The 16,570-nt window shown below is 38.5% G+C and overlaps 1 protein-coding gene across 7 annotated transcripts in view; it reads left to right on the top strand.

Moving 5' to 3' along the window:
- Positions 1-5,354: 5,354 nt before the first annotated feature.
- The window catches only part of FANCM (DEAD/DEAH box RNA helicase family protein), a 76,235-nt gene continuing 65,019 nt past the window's right edge, over positions 5,355-16,570 (top strand). For 4 of the 7 annotated variants that reach the window (XM_090312971.1, XM_090312970.1, XM_090312969.1 and 1 more), the window contains exons 1-3: positions 5,355-5,577; positions 5,660-5,990; positions 11,209-11,352. In XM_090312971.1, coding sequence (XP_090169097.1) covers positions 5,515-5,577; positions 5,660-5,990; positions 11,209-11,352 — 538 coding nt within the window. In that variant the 5' untranslated portion in view covers positions 5,355-5,514. The remainder of the gene's footprint in view (positions 5,578-5,659; positions 5,991-11,208; positions 11,353-16,570) is intronic. The other 3 variants (XM_039028616.2, XM_039028611.2, XM_090312972.1) reach the window with 3 other exon arrangements.

Here is a 16,570-nt window from a genome sequence, read left to right as displayed (position 1 = left end):
TACTTCAGCCTCTCTCCATGCCCAAGTAACCTCTCAAGACTTCATGGCCAACGCATGGCACTACACCAATGCATTGTCCAACACTTAGTCATTTTTCTCCTTGGCTTCCAATCCATGGTTACTCTTGGCAATGCCTCTTACCAATACTTCGACCAATCATGCGTCCAACCTTACAAATGCATGGTTTCCTTTTCAACTTATGCGTTAATGTCTCCTAACTTTTAACGCATGGGTCCTTTTGACCTTACACTTAGCCAAATTCATCAATTAAAGCTTAACTCAAACTGCTCAAGGAAAATCTATTCAACACCTAAAAATTTCCTTCACTTCAACATAGGATTTAACTTCTACTTAGTTAATTCCCTTAACCACCTGCTTAAGTAAGGAAAATGGAAATCCAGGTTTCACATTTACTTCCCCCTTAAGAAAATTTCGTCCTCGAAATGTACTCGAACTAACTCTGGTTTAAGGTTTCACAACAATCACTGTTGTAACCTCTTAAAACCTTATCTATTACCACGCTTCCACTGCGCTACTCTGATATCAACTTTCTTAGTTTGTCCAATGATACCTCACCTAGCCATCTCTAAGCTAGATGTTGAATCAAACTATTTACAACATAACATTTCTATCTCAAATACTAAATGAGAATAACTTAAATTCATAATCACCTTCCTCGGTAGACCTTCAGGTAGTGTTGTGAGTTCTAACTCCGGTTGCCTGCTAGGTCATGCCACTTCTACCATTCCTTTTAGTCTCACTCTGACTAATTCTTAGGTTTCTCTTTAAACCTTTATTCTATCACACTTCCCTCTGGTCTTACTGCACTCAAACCTCAGGTTTTTCTAACTTAACCCTCTGTTTCCAAGAACATATACTTTGACACCAAACTAGTATCAACTAACCCTTCAACTTTCCCAAAAACTTATGCTCTGATACCAAGTTGTCACACCCCGCCCCGAGCCCGCACTCCTGAGCCCGAGGAGAGGCATGAGGGACAGCAGATACCACCCTTTTGTGATACCTACTGTCCAACTAAACTTTTCTATTACACTCTATCACACTTCCCTCTGGTCTTACTGCACTCAAACCTCAGGTTTTTCTAACTCATCCCTTTGATTTCCAAGAACATATACTTTGACACCAAACTAGTATCAACTAACCCTTCAACTTTCCTAAAAACTTATGCTCTGATACCAAGTTGGCACACCCCGTCCCAGAATACTCTTTGAGCCTAGGAAAGGACATGACTATAGCAATTATCAACCCTTTTGTTGATACTTATTGCCTAATAACTCTGGCAGAAATAGCTCTGATACCAATGAACAAATTCAACAACCAACTGATTAAGTCAAGGAGATAAACAACAACTGAATAAGTAGATCCATTTTATTACAACAATGTAACATTTATACATCTCCAAGACTTAACGACAAAGTTTACGTCAATAATTGTAAAACCCTTCGGAAGTGTAACTGTGGCTTGTGGCAGACCTTGACCTTAGCAGCACCCTGGAACTCCTCACCTTTCGCTACCTGGGAAGAAAAACATGAAAGAAAAGAATGAGCTTCACAAAGCTCAGTGAGTGGTAAGCAACTTCTAGAGTCTAATTCAACTCATAAAAACAAGCATATCATAGATACGAGGTTACATTCAAACCTCGGCCTTGAGTGAGTCTGGTCTCAACTCTATCTATGTGCATGGTAGATAGTTAAACTGATAACTAGTTAGAATGAGTATGTTGTCTACTTACACACATGGTAGATAGTTAACTGTTACTAATACAACGCTTACTCTTGCGCGTACTCTATGTTCTCTATATCTCCTATGTGCACATAGCTCCCCGCTCATAGGCTCAGAAGCTAGGCCTATTGGCCCTCTGACCATCCCATATGGGGATCTTCCCACAGGCTCAGGAACTAGACCTCTCGGTCCCCTGACCATCCCATGAGGTTTTGCTTTTGGGCTTAGAAACTAGGTCTATTGACCCCCTGACCATCCCGATCACATAATCTCATTCTCGTGCTAGATACTCATTTATAACATAAGCATATACAATTTACTCTAAAATATATGCTTTAAGACTTAAAGGAAAGTACCACTCACCTTGATCGTTTAGGAACCTTTCTCTCTAGAAGTTCCTTGATATTCCCGTGCTCCTCTTTTGAACCCTAAATTCCAGATTCAACTTAAAGATCAGACTACTCATAGTTCTAGGCTTTATCTCGAGATACTTCACTCTACAAATATGCTCTAAAATGTCTCAGAAAGCTTACCTCAAAATCTTAGCTCATAACTCCTCGTGGTTTAGATGGAATCTTTAAAACATCAAGACTGGCCCAAGCTTACCTAACAGCTCGACCCCTCTGTCTTGTCCTTGATTTCCAACCCGATTCCTTGAATCTTCTTCTTCAGCAGCCTTACCTTAAAAACTAGAATCTCATAGCTTTCAAATGACTTTAGAATCACTTCAAATGCACAAGTATTCTGGGAGAACTCCCCGTCCCAATTTGATGCTACTTCTTGTCCTTTCTGTCAGAAGTAGCATCAAATTGGGACGAGGAGTTCTCCCAACATCTCCCCTCTTGGAACCTCTTAACCAACACATGGTCTTGCTACCAATGCATAGTCTCCTCCCAATACACTCTTCTTTATGTCCTTTAAAGAGAATTTGAGTTCCCATATGAAGTCCTTGGCCCTATTTATAGGCGTCCAAGATTTCTCTAAAGCCGACATCTCCTACTTGGCCGCATGTCCAAGTGTCTCTTCCTTACACTATTACCGTAATCTTGCATCAGTGCAACCCAAGGTGTCTTGCTCCTCTTTTACCAACGCATAGACCTTAACTTTGCATGTCTTCTCGTGTAACCACCTCATTTTCTTAAGGCCTAAGACTCCTTCCTAACAAGCCACATGTCTGGATGTCGTCCTTAGATGCGTCCATCCTTCATATGCGTTCATCCTTCATATGCGTCCATCTAACTTCATATGCGTTCAACTAGGATGACCAACACCCCTTTCAAAGCATACTATTAGCCTTGTCCTATGTGCCCACATGCCCTCGAATTTCCAACGCATAGCACATCACCAACGCATAGCAACCTTTGGGTCAACTTGGTTCTCAACTCAACACCTCAAGGCATAGCTCACCATCACCTAGGTTCTTGCTAATGCTTCTCTTATGACCAACGCAAACCACCTCATGAACCTTGTTACCGCAAGCCTTAACAACACAAGGACAAATCACCATGCATCCACCTTAGCTCGTTCCATCGCATAGCTCATACTTTAGCAAGGCCGCCGCATCCATCGCATCCATCGCCGCATGCCATCGCATCCATCGTGCAGCATCACCGCATGCCATCGCGTAACACTGCCACATCTATCATATCCATCGTATCCATCGCTGCATGCCATCGCATACTACCAATGCATTCCTTCGGCCACATATGCGCATACCATCGGCGGCATACCTTCGGCCACATACCATAGGCCGCATCATCGCATGCCCTCAGCCACACACTCTCGCGTAGCAAGGCTGCCGCATGCCCCCAACGCATAGCATTGCTACATGTCATCAACGCATAACACCACCGCATGTCATCAACGTATAACATTGCCGCATAGCATCACAACGTGACACCAACGCATAGTGCTATCATATATCATCGACGCATACCTTCGGCTGCACAACGCATAGCACCGTCGCACGATGCCAACGCACGGTGGTGCCATATACCATCGACGCATACTCCCATCGCCCGCATGCCATCCATCGCCGCATGCTACCAACGTAACCATCGCATCCATCGCTGCCATCACACTGCATGTGTTGTTCTAACCTCTCAAGACAGTGGCTGCCGCATGCGTTGTTCTTGGCCATATTTCAACCTCTCTCCATGCCCAAGTAACCTCTCAAGACTTCATGGCCAACACATGGCACCACACCAATGCATTGTCTAACACTTAGTCATTTTTCTCCTTGGCTTCCAATGCATGGTTACTTTTGGCAATGCCTCTTGCCAATACTTCGGCCAATCATGCGTCCAACCTTACAAATGCATGGTTGCCTTTTCAACTTATGCGTTAATGTCTCCTGACTTTTAACGCATGGGTCATTTTGACCTTACACTTAGCCAAATTTTATCAATTAAAGCTTAACTCAAAACTACTCAAGGAAAATCTATTCAACACCTAGAAATTTCCTTCACTTCAACATAAGATTTAACTTCCACTTAGTTAATTCCCTTAACCACCTGCTTAAGTAAGGAAAATGGAAATCCAGGTTTCACACTTTAGACTGTATTTTGAACATTGATCCCTGTATGTCTCCACATATTATTTAAGACTCGTAAGACAACTTTAGATGTTAGTTTATTGGATTTAGGATTACTAAACAAAAATAGAATACAACACAATCAATAGTATTTATTGAAATAACATCAATGACTCTTTATTGATAACGTAACACAATCAATAACATTTATTGAAATAACATTGATAACTCTTTATTGATGACAATCAATTAATTACATTTACTATCTACAAGTTTTAGGGTATAAAACCCAACGACATGAATGCTGTTATAACAAAACTTTGAAAAATCAATGTTCAAATCGATAAAAGCATCGGTATCTTAATCGCTATCGATTTCACCATAGTAACCGGTAGATCGGTAAGACAGAGAAAGAGTGTTATAAAATGCTAAAGCGACCTAAATCGATATGGACAATTCCATCTGTAAAGAGGTATCTCCTTATTTCAAAGGAGAAATGATGGAAATTGAGACACAAATATTTGTACCAAATATGTGGGCCCCACTACATATTCAAACGCAATTGTATTGAGGACCTTCTCAAGCTCAATTAGATTACAGGATTTTATTACGGATGGTATCGTGGACCCCACTCTTAATTACAATTGCGGATGGACGTGTAGACAAAAGCTAAAATAATCTGATGGGGGCCACAAACCGAATTGAGATTGATTTATACCCATTCCCCAATATAAATGTGGCCTAAAGGCAGAGTAAGTTTCCCAAATTTCGTCTGCTCTCCATTTGGATTCAAGAAAATTTAAGAAATAATTTTAAATCCTGTGATTTAAAATGATTTAAAATTAATTACTTTGTTTGAAACGAGAAAGATTTAAAATAAATTAAAATAAATGTATGTAAAATTTTGTGCTTAACTAGAAAAGAAAAGAAAAGAAAATATAAACTTTTAATTAAGTAATTTAATTTTGAATCTTGTAAAATCTTTTAGTCAAGAAAGTTTGTTTTTGTTTTTTTGTTTTGTTTTGTTTTTTTTTTTTCAAAAAATTTAAGTAAAACAGAATTTGTAATCAGTTTCGATTTTAAAATCATTCTGTTTAATGTTTACTGTTTACTGCATCATAAGGTTGCAAAGAGGCCATTAAAGTTTTGCCGCCGTTGGCTCCATCTCTCGCTGCTCTGGCACTCTTTTGGTTATTTCCGCTTTCCTCCATTGTTTTCTTTGGTCTGTGGCGTTTAATATGTGTTCGATGGCATCAACAAGCAATCGAGAATTCATTGTCGACGACGACGACGACGACGACGTAAATGCCATCCTTCTTCTTTCTTGTTAACTTACCCCAAATATCTGAGTCCTCTGATCTGTCTCTCCCATCCCCTTTTCAGGATTTCGACTGGGAAGCAGCCGTCAAGGAAATTGACGTGGCCTGCCTATCAGGAATTCACTCTGCTTCATCACATTCACTGCATCCTTCCCTTACGGCATCCTCCGACGCCTCTGCAGAAACTCCAGCTTCATTTCCATCTTCCAAGGATAATGAAAAACGCGGGACTTCTCGCCAGTCTACACTTCACAGATTTATCGTAAATCCGATTGCCAAGTCTCGAAAGAAAACACTGGACGTCGAAGAACCGGTTCAAGATCCCGGCCTTGTTGAAGACTCGGTTGGTCTTGTTGGCATTGACGAGGAGGCAGCTAAGACTTGGATATATCCAGGTCATCTTGAATTCCGAACTGATTTTGATTTCTATTGTTTTGGGATTCTTATCCATTCATTTTGGAGTTAGTGAAGCGGACACCCTAGACTTTAGGCAATTTGCTTGTTGAAAATACCATCTATGTCCACTTCATTTTGCATCTTCATAGGCTCGAAGGCCAAAGGATTGTCAACTAACTCACTGTAAACCGATCCAGCACTTGCTGGTTCATATATATAACCGCTAAAGATTCCACTTGCTTTTTTGCATCTCTTCAATCCTAAAATTATATTTTATTTTCCCAGTACGTCAAATTCAAGGAGCATCATGAATATTAGATTTCTTAAATTCACTGAACACAAGCTTGTCGTTTTCAAGCAAGTATAAAGTCACGAGTATAAATACCCCCCATCTAGATCTTACATGATTTTATAATTTTGATGAACAAATATTTTAATCATCCCGTCATAAAGAAAGGACTTAATTTGTCTATAATATCGAGGTCGAGGTCGAGGTGTTTGTTTCAATCCATATATTTTTCCTCAATTTATAAACTTCCTCTTCCTTCCATTTTTTGTTCATATTTCGGAGGTTGCTCTACGAAAGCCTCTCCACTTGTTTCTCAAAATTGGGATGAATTCTTTGAAGACTCAAGAGTGTCAAGACAAGCTCGTACTATATCAGATCACTTCCCTCTCCTTTTTGAAGCTGGTGCTTTTGAATGGGGTCCCTCCCCTTTTAGATTCTGTAACAGCTGGTTAAAAAATAAGGAATGCTGTCGGATAATTGAAAACTCTTCGTTGATAAAAGGGCAGCAGGATTGGGCTGGTTTTGCCTTATATTCCAGACTAAGAAGGGTAAAACAGAGTGTTAAAAGGTGGCTGGCAGAGCACGAAAAAGACCAGAAAATCAGAGAAGAATCTCTGCTGAAAGAAATCAAGGAGAAAGACCTCCAAGCCGACACCCTTGAGAACTTTTCAGCAGAAGAAGATGTGAGAGTATCTTTAAAGGCTGACCTATTATCTCTTTACCAAGCAGAGGAAAGAGACCTAATTCAAAAAAGTAAGCTGAACTGGCTACTATTGGGGGATGAGAATACTTCCTTCTTTCATCGTTTCCTTGCAGCTAAAAGAAGGAAAAATCTTATTGCTGAATTATTTAACGAACAAGGATTGCCAACCAAATCTTTCAGAGAAATAGAAACAATCATTTTGGATTTCTTTTCCAATTTATACACAAAATGCACGGGTACTCGTTCAATACCTTTGAATATGGCTTGGTCAAGAGTTTCAGCTGAAGGTAATTCTCGTTTGATTGCAAAATTCAGCACAACAGAGATTACAGTTGCTATTCAAGCCTTAGGAAAAAATAAGGCTCCTGGACCAGATGGTTTCACAGTGGAATTTATTCTTCATTTCTGGAACTTGTTGAAGGATGGATTTAAAGATGTCTTCGAGGAATTCTATCACAACGGTAAGCTCAACTCATGTATTAAGGAGAATTTTATTTGCTTAATTCAAAAGAAGGAGGAAGCAGTCTTGATTAAAGATTTTCGACCTATAAGCCTATCTACTATTGTTTATAAGATAATAGCTAAGGTGCTTGCGGAAAGGCTCAAAGTGATCATGCCTAGCCTAATAAATTCAACACAAAGTGCCTTCATAGAAGGAAGGCAAATTCTTGACCCAATTCTTATAGCAAATGAGGCTGTAGAGGAGTATAGAGTCAAAAAGAAACAAGGATGGATACTAAAACTTGATTTGGAAAAAGCCTTTGATAGAGTCGATTGGGAGTTTCTTGAAAAAATCCTCCATGATAAAGGCTTCCATCCAAAATTGATCTCATGGATTATGGGCTGTATATCCAATCCTAAATTCTCCATATTCATCAATGGAAGGCCTAGAGGAAGAATTATGGCAACGAGAGGAATTAGACAAGGAGACCCTTTCTCTCCTTTTCTTTTTCTTTTTCTTTTTCTTTTAGTTAGTGAAGTCCTTTCAGCCTTGGTTAACAGAATTCATGAAAAAGGATTGTTTGAAGTATTTGTGGTAGGAAAGGATAATATCCATATATCAATTCTCCAATTTGCAGTTGACACACTCTTATTTTGTAGAAATGATGATGGAATGTTAGAGATTCTTTGAAAAACTCTTGCATTATTTAAATGGTGCTCCGGTCAGAAAATAAATTGGGAAAAATCAGCAATATGTGGAATAAATATTGAAGATTCCAAGCAAGAAGCCATGGCCTCAAGGTTAGGTTGTAAATCTTTGCAGCTGCCTTTTTTATATCTAGGTCTTCCATTGGGCGGATATCCAAAAAAAGTAGACTTTTGGCAGCCGGTGATTGACAAACTTCAGAGTAAACTTGACAAATGGAGAAGGTATAACCTCTCAAGAGGCGGTAGGGCAACTTTATGCAATTCAGTTCTTTCAAATTTACCAACCTATTATATTCCTTTTTAATGCTAGAAAAGGTTATTTCCTTTATAGAAAGAATTATGAGAAATTTCTTTTGGGAAGGACATAAAGGAGGGAAGCTATGGTAAAATGGGAGGTTGTCTAAAAAAATATAGAGGATGGTGGTCTGGCTCTAGGAGGCTTAAAAAGAAGAAATTTGGCACTTCTTGGCAAATGGGGGTGGCGATTTATCCAGGAGAACTCCTCTCTATGGACACAAGTTATAAAGAGTATTCATGGCAGAAATTTTGGTGATTGGCACACTTCTGGAAAGACTTTTTGCAGTCTTCGCAACCCTTGGATTAGCATCTAAAAAATCTGGTTGAAAGTAGAAGCCTTGGCAGTCTTCAAATTGGGAAATGGAAGCAGAATAGCCTTCTGGCATGACTCTTGGACTGGTAACACACCCCTTAAACTCAGTTTTCCCTCTTTATTCAGAGTTGCTTCCAACCAAAATGGATCTATTTTGGATCATTGGGATTCTCAAACCCTCTCATGGTCTACCCTTTAGAAGGCTATTAAAAGAAGAAGAAATGATTTTCAGAATTTGCTCTTCTTGATTTCCAGCATAAAGCCTTCAATCAGACCTGACTCTTGATCTTGGTCTTTAGAAGCAAGTGGCTCATTCACGGTAAAATCTTTGTCTAACCATCTTGCTTTGGCCTCACCTCTTGACACTCACCTTTTAAAAGCCCTATGGAAGACCAATAGCCCTCGAAGAGTGAATATTACGGTTTGGATCATGCTTTTTGGAACCCTAAACAGCGCCTCAGTTCTGCAACACAAGCTGCCCTCCCATTTTCTTTCTCCTAATCAGTGCATTTTATGTAAATCAGCAGGAGAAGATTTACAACACTTGTTCTTTGACTGCTTCTTTGCCAGAAATTGTTGGCTAGTCCTCTTTAAAACCTTCAACATCAGCTGGGCTTTCGAAAATACTTTTAGAAATAATGTTCAGCAACTGTTCACTGGTCCTATCCTCAAAAAAAACCCCAAATCTGATTTGGTGCAATGGAGTAAAAGCACTATTAGTTGAAATTTGGTTTGAAAGAACTCAAAGAATCTTTCAAGATAGAGAACACACTTGGTTCTCCTGTTATGAGGCTGCTAAACTTAATGCTTCTCAATGGTGTTCTCTTTCTAAACATTTTGCAGCATACTCCCTTCAAGATTTATGTTTAAATTGGCAAGCCTTCATCCTCTCGGGCTGATTATGTTTCAAAGAGAAGGGGCACTAATCTCCAACTTTGAAGACTTAAGTAGTTCGACTTATTTTCTGGTTTTCCTCTTTGTTATGTATTATGTTTCTCAAAAGAGGACATCTTTTCTCTGTATTCAAACCTCTTGTAAGTTCCATTTTGTTCGTTTTGTTTGAGTTATATGGATGTGATGAGGACGCTAAGGGGGTGTCAACCTAGTTGAGATGCCCGGGTGCGTCTCCTGATCTCGTGTCTTGTATCGCTCTTGTTTAAGTACACATTTCTTGTACTTTCTTTTTATGCATTAATAAAAAGTATGGTTTCCTTTTCAAAAAAAAAAAAAAAAAAAAAACAACACACATCTCTTTTGTTCTCAATATGATCCTCTGTGAAAGTGGATCATATAATCCGTATACCTTTCACTCCTCACTTATCCCAAGTAACTAGAACATGTAAAATACAAAAGAGAACTGAAATTTGTCAACTGATTGTTTAGATAAACTACTAGCTTCTTCAGGTGTCATATGTTTTAGTGCAAGAGTTGGACTTCTATTTTGGAATGCAAGGTGTCCAACTTATATCTTCAAACCATATTGTTTTCGGTAGCTTTTCTTTTGTTTTAACTCTAAGTTTGTTTTATATGCCAACATATTCTTCAATTTTTTGGAGTTCAATGTTCGATATGTAGGGTATAAATTTCATGAAGTTAGTAGATAAGGATCATTGTGAGTAAGTATGGTACCCATCCCTTCGATTGGGTGGTGAAGGGGGTTAAAGGCACACACCGAAATTCTTTCGTTAGGTTGCTCTTGGATCCCTCTCTTGCTAGTGAGTTGGTCTTTGATGTGATTTGGAGGATTATACCAAAGAAAATCAAGTACTTTACCTGACAGGTTTTGCTAGGTCGAGTGAACATTTGGATAGGCTTGCTAGGAAGATGACCTCGTTAATGGGTCCTTTCTGTTGTATTCTCTGTCGGAAGATAGAGGAAGATCTGGATCACCTTCTTTGGTGCTGTCAGTTTGTGAGGTCTGTGTGGATTTGCTTCTTGTAGGAGTTTGACGTTCAGATAGCTGGCTAGAGGGATATTCGTGCGATGATTGGGGAGTTCCTCCTCCATCCTCTTTTCACAAAAAAAAGACCGTATGTTGTGGTTTGTTGGGGTGTGTGCTGTGTTGTGGGACTTGCGGGGGAGAGGAACAATAGGGTGCTTAGAGGTTTGAATAAGGACCCAAGCGAGGTTTGGTCCTTAGTGAGGTTTCATGTTTGGCCTTGGGCTTCAATTTCATTTTTCTTTTTTGTAATTATTTCCTAGGTTACTTAGTCGGAATGGAAATCCTTTCTTTAGAGGGGTTGCTTTTGTGGGCTCTTTTTTTTATGTCCTTATATTTTTTTCATTTTTTCCTCAATGAAAATTGTTGTTTCTATATAGAAAAAATGAAGTCAGTAGATAAGGAGGTTTATTTGGTATTATGATACAGTATTTTGCATCATTGATTGCTTGATGGATTATTTATATTCTTAGAAGTTAGGTGTCAACAGAATTCTAATCTGATGTGATGTCAGTTAAATTATGTAGTTAATGTTCCTCTTCGGGATTATCAGCTGGCTATTACCAAGACAGCACTATTTTCAAATACGTTGGTGGCTTTGCCTACAGGACTTGGAAAGACTCTCATTGCTGCAGTTGTTATGTATAACTACTTCAGATGGTTTCCTGAGGGTAAGGGAAAACTTTGCTATCTTATTGATTATCAAAGTTGTATATATTTTTTTGAAACAAAAAACAAAGCTTTTCATTGATGAAATAAAAAGAGGCTAATGTTTGAAGTACAATGAGACAAAATTAGGTAGATAAAACAAATACAACCAAAAATGGCCCAAAGCTTTGTATGATCTCAATGGTAATTTCCAGTGGCCAACTTGAACATAGTGTCAATAAGGTATAGGTTCAACCCAAGGTTTTATTAAATTTTTGTTAGTCCCACTATTATTTGGAAGGATCAGAATTTGTAGTGCATTTTTTCTGCTAGCGAGGTTTCTTTTGCCGCTAAAATAGTGCCTCTTAGAAAACTGGAGCACAAGGAGGGAAATTTACATGACAGTTTTTGCTACTTTGGTAGGATTTTAGGAGAAAAATAATGTTATTCAGGTTTTTTGAGTTAATTTAAAATAGATTCAAGTGAAAATAGTTATGGAGATAATTGTTCTATGGGTTGGGTATAGGTATCCTCTATCAGATCATGAGTTAGGTGTCCTATATCACCAGTTTTCCTATTTGGTTTTACTTTCGAATCAAGTGAGTTAGGTATCCTATATCACCAGTTTGCCTATTTGGTTTTACTTTCAAATCAAGTCAACATGAATAGTTGCATCTTCAGTTCCTATCTAAATATAAAGATTTTTATGTTGAAAAAAATTATCCAAATATATTTATTATTGTGGTCTTTTGATGAGAAACAAAGAGTATATAATGCACTCAAAATTGTGAAATGCCTCAAACTTTATTCAAAGATGAAGTGAATACAAATGGCCCTATTTATAGGGAAGTCAGCCGGTTAACCTATTAAATAAGTGACGTGCCAACCATCATGGGTTGGCCTAGTTGTAAAAAAGGAGACATAGTCTCAATAAATGGCTAAGAGGTCAAGGGTTCAATCCATGGTGGTCACCTACCTAGGAATTAATTTCCTACGACTTTCCTCGATACCCAAATGTTGTAGGTTTAGACGGGTGTCCCATGAGATTAGTCGAGGTGCGTGTAAGCTGACTCGTAGGAAATGGGTTTGTTTTTACTTATTGTAAAAATAGGGTATCTGCTCATCCGGTCACAATAAGTACTTTGTTTTTTACACTAAGTAATTGACTGCTAATGAAGTAAACCAAAAACTTACATGGAATGCAAAAATGTCAGGAACGTTGAAGGTCTTGCTGATTTTGAGGTCAGGAGGGAAATCTAGTTTGTAGGCGTTTTCTCCATATTTTTCCTGAATTTGGAATGGTCCTATCTTCTTGTTAGTAAGTTTATTGTGAAATCCAGTAGGTAATGCAGATTTCTTTTTTTTTTTTTGAAAAGGAAACAAGACTTTTTCATTGAAATAATGAAATGTGTCTAATGCTCAAAGTACAAAGAAACAAAAATAATAATGAGAATACAATGGAAATTTTGCCACAACTAGAATAAGATCAAAAGAAAGGACCAGCCCTAAGAATAGGGAAAAAACAACATCCAATGAACAAAAGTTTTTGAATGAGAATGCTGACTGCTGTTGACAAAGAAACGAAATTGAAGCTTGAGCGACATGGGACTTGGAGAGCGAAAGAGGCTTGATATAGAGATCATAAAAGGAATGGTTTGCAATCTGGATAACAGGATACCCTTAACATCCATTAATTGATCACCCTCTGATTTTATACACCACCTTCCATCAACAATTTCCACTTCCAAAAAGGAAGTTCCCCTCTTTGCATTCCTAACTAAGCTGTCCATTAACTGATGTAACATAAAATTCTTCAAAAAGCTTCGTGAAGCTATCTTTTAATAATTCCCAGAATTTAAGGATGAATTCTGAAGTGTAACCATCTGGACCGGGGGCTTTATTCCTGCTCAAAGACATTACTGCTCTTCTAATTTCTGGTTGTGTAAAGCTGGCTGCAAGTTGACTGCTTTGCTCTCTTGATACTTCTGCCCATTGCAGGTTGGTAGGGATTGACCTTACTCCAATAGCCTTGGAATAAAGGGATGTATAGAAGCCTACAATGAGTTCTTCAATTTCTCTAAATGATTTGGTTGGGATGCCCTGCTCGTTGATCAATTCTGAAATCAAATTTTTCCTTTTTTTTGCTGCTAGAAACCTATGAAAGAATGAAGTATTCTCGTCACCCAAGCTTAACCAAATCAGCTTGCTTTTTTGTAGGAGGCTTCTTTCTTCCACTTGGTAAAGGTGTATTAAATCTGCTATTAGTGCCAATCTGATGCTTTGTTCCTGCTCATCAATATCTGTGTTTCCCCCTACAATTTCTCTTCTTTCAATTTCTTTCAACAACTCTTCCTTGCTTTTCCTGTTTTTCTCTGAATCTGAATGCATTTTTTCAAAGCGCTTTTCATTAACTTATCCGAAATGGCATAGCCAGCCCAACCTTGCTGACTGTTTACCTCCAAATTTCTTTCAATCAAACTGCAATATTCTTTTACGTTTAACCAACTATTGCAAAATCGAAATGGGGCTGGACCCCATTCGATTGCTCCTTCTCCTGACCAAGTGATTCTTCCATTAGAAAGGGGAATTTCTAGCAAATTTGTATCTTCGAGGAATTTGTTGAATTTTCTCATTCCTCTAGTCATTCTTCCAATAGGGAATTGTTCTTGAATTCGACAGGTCATGTTAAAGTTTCCTCCAATGCACCATGGAATTAACCCAAGATCAAATCACAATCTTCCACAATTGAGGTCAAGTTACTGGGGATATATTCTTTGTCGATGGCCTTAATGGAAGGAGGGAAGCTGCTGGCCAATTTGTGATCTTCTTCTGATTGAAAAAGGCAGGGCAGATTATGTTGATGATCCTGTTCGAGATAAACCTCTTTTTGGAAGGGATCAAGAGCTAGGATATCTTCCTCACCACTGCTTATACTCAGCAAGGAATCCTCATTAGAAGCATAATTTTTGATAGCTGCTTGAAAGGGTTCAAATACACCTCGAAAAAAAGACACATTTGAGTCTCCAACTTTAAAATCATGAAAAGAGAATGAGAATGATTCGAGGGGAAGAGCCACTGACCTGTTAATTGGGCTAGAGGGTATTTGCACCTTAGTACAACAATTCTCCAAAAGATCTGTGTTTAACATGGAAGTCCAATCATTTCGAAAAGAGGTTTTCTTCCTTGTGAAATGTTTTCTGAAAGGTTTCAAAAGAACAGCCTGCAACTCTTTCCTTTGCTTGCTTATGTTGTTTGGAAGATGACCAGAAGGTGTAGAAGAAGAGATTTTGGCGTTGAGATCTTCTTTTGGTAATAATAGAACTTTATCTTGGAGGAAAGGAGCCGAAAAGGACTCTTGGACTTCCTTATTTGTTGGTGTTGAAAAAACCGCAGGAGGGTCCAAGGTTTCAGGGCACGAGGGGGCTGCAACATTCAAAAGAACTTTCTGACTGTTTGTTGAAAATAAAACGCCATTATTTAATTTTTCAGACGGTTGGAATTCTTCTGAAAAGGTGCTGATATTCTGGCTGTTATTGGAATTAAATTGAGTTGCGGCTGGTGGAATAACCCAGAGCACACCTGTTGTACTTCCCCCGGTGAGTATTAATGTATTTTTTGATTCTCTCTCTATTAATTGATCTTCCTTTTCTCTTCTTAATGACAACTCTTGCTTCTCTCTCTTTTTGTTCACATTAAACAGGGTAGAAGAGTCAGAACTATTGAACTCAGCTTGAATCTTGACAGCCCTCTCTTCCGGCAGTATTACCGCATTTTCTTCCATCTGAAAAGACTCTTGAAACGAATTTTTTGGTTGAGAAGACTCCTGAACTTCCTTAACCGAAAGGCTATTAATATTTTCCTCTGCTGGCGTCATCAAAGCTTTTGAAAATAGGGGATTTCTAAAAAAATTAGAATTGTTGCTGATTTTAAGGACCAATCTTCGGACTTATTTGTATTCAATAGACCTTCATCAAACAAAACTTGATTCATACGAGCTATATCTACCGGATTTGAAAGGTCTTCTTCATTAAAAAACTTCTTAACTTTGTTTGGAGGATCCAAAAATTCAATATCACCAAAGTGTAAGAAAATATTTCCCCTGTTTTCATCTGAAATTTCGATGGTTGCTGACAAAAATCCACATAAGTTCTTCTTTACTTGAATTCTAGCTTCAGTCACATTAAGAAAATTTAGTGTTTCTAAAGAAATGGCTTTTAATCCTCCAAAATATGAGCCGGTAGCTTCAAAAATTTGCTTGCACCAGAATTCTAATGGCAGATTTTTAATGGATATCCAACCCCCATAACCTTTAATTGACCTTGGACGACTATGTAAGGTAGTATTCCACCTTTCAAATTTCAAGTGAAGTTGTCCTATCCTCTGCCACTCTCCTTGTTTTGCTACTAATTCTTCCAAATTCCCTTTTTCCAGCTTTATCGAAGCTGATTCTGTTGAGAGAGGATTGATCAAAACTTTAGAATTGGCCCAAAGCTTTACTTCCTTTGAGACTTCATGCCAATTGTTGAATTCAAATAACCTAGTTACTACCCATAATTTGCTGAAATCTTCCTTGAGGACATCATTGTTTTTTTGAATCCAAAACTCTGGTGACCTCTGTTTTTTTGAAACCTGGGAAGGGTGGGAATTCTGTTTTCCTGTAGAAACTGGGATTCTGTTTTCCTTTCTTCTCCTTACTGCATCTACATAAGAGACTTGGACCTCCGAACGACTTTTTGACATGATAATCTCTCTTTAGTTTCAATACTCCTTCTAACATATTATTAAAAGAAAGTCAACCGGAGTTAGATGTACCTGATGGAATATGGATGTAAAAACATCCTCCAGACGCTGGCCAACCTACACATCTTAAAAACCACTTTGAATAGACTCGAATCTTTGAGAGCTTTACTACACCAAAAGCATCATGACCACTATTGACGACAAAACTGGAGGTTGGGAGCTTCAAAAGTCCAGAAATGTTTTCCTAGAACCAGAGGAACTGAGATTCTGCCAAGAAGAGGCATTTCTTAGCTTCCACATCTTCTATGATGAAGGTTTCTTCTTGAAAATAAGCACAAAAATGGATGTCGTTGATCCTACAGCTTATAACTTCCAGTGCTAAGCTGTTCTTGGGAGGTGTGGCTGAAGGAAGGCTTTTATTTGCCATGGGATTCGGGTGTGGAAAGGGAGGGAAAATGGTAGGGAGAATAATTAGAGGCTGATCGGAGGGGAGGGAAGAAC

This window comes from Benincasa hispida, chromosome 4 (genome assembly GCF_027475165.1).
Source record: "Benincasa hispida cultivar pf3 chromosome 4, pf3_genome.v1.1, whole genome shotgun sequence".
Lineage (NCBI taxonomy): Eukaryota > Viridiplantae > Streptophyta > Magnoliopsida > Cucurbitales > Cucurbitaceae > Benincasa > Benincasa hispida.
This window is presented reverse-complemented; position numbering and strand designations above follow the sequence as displayed.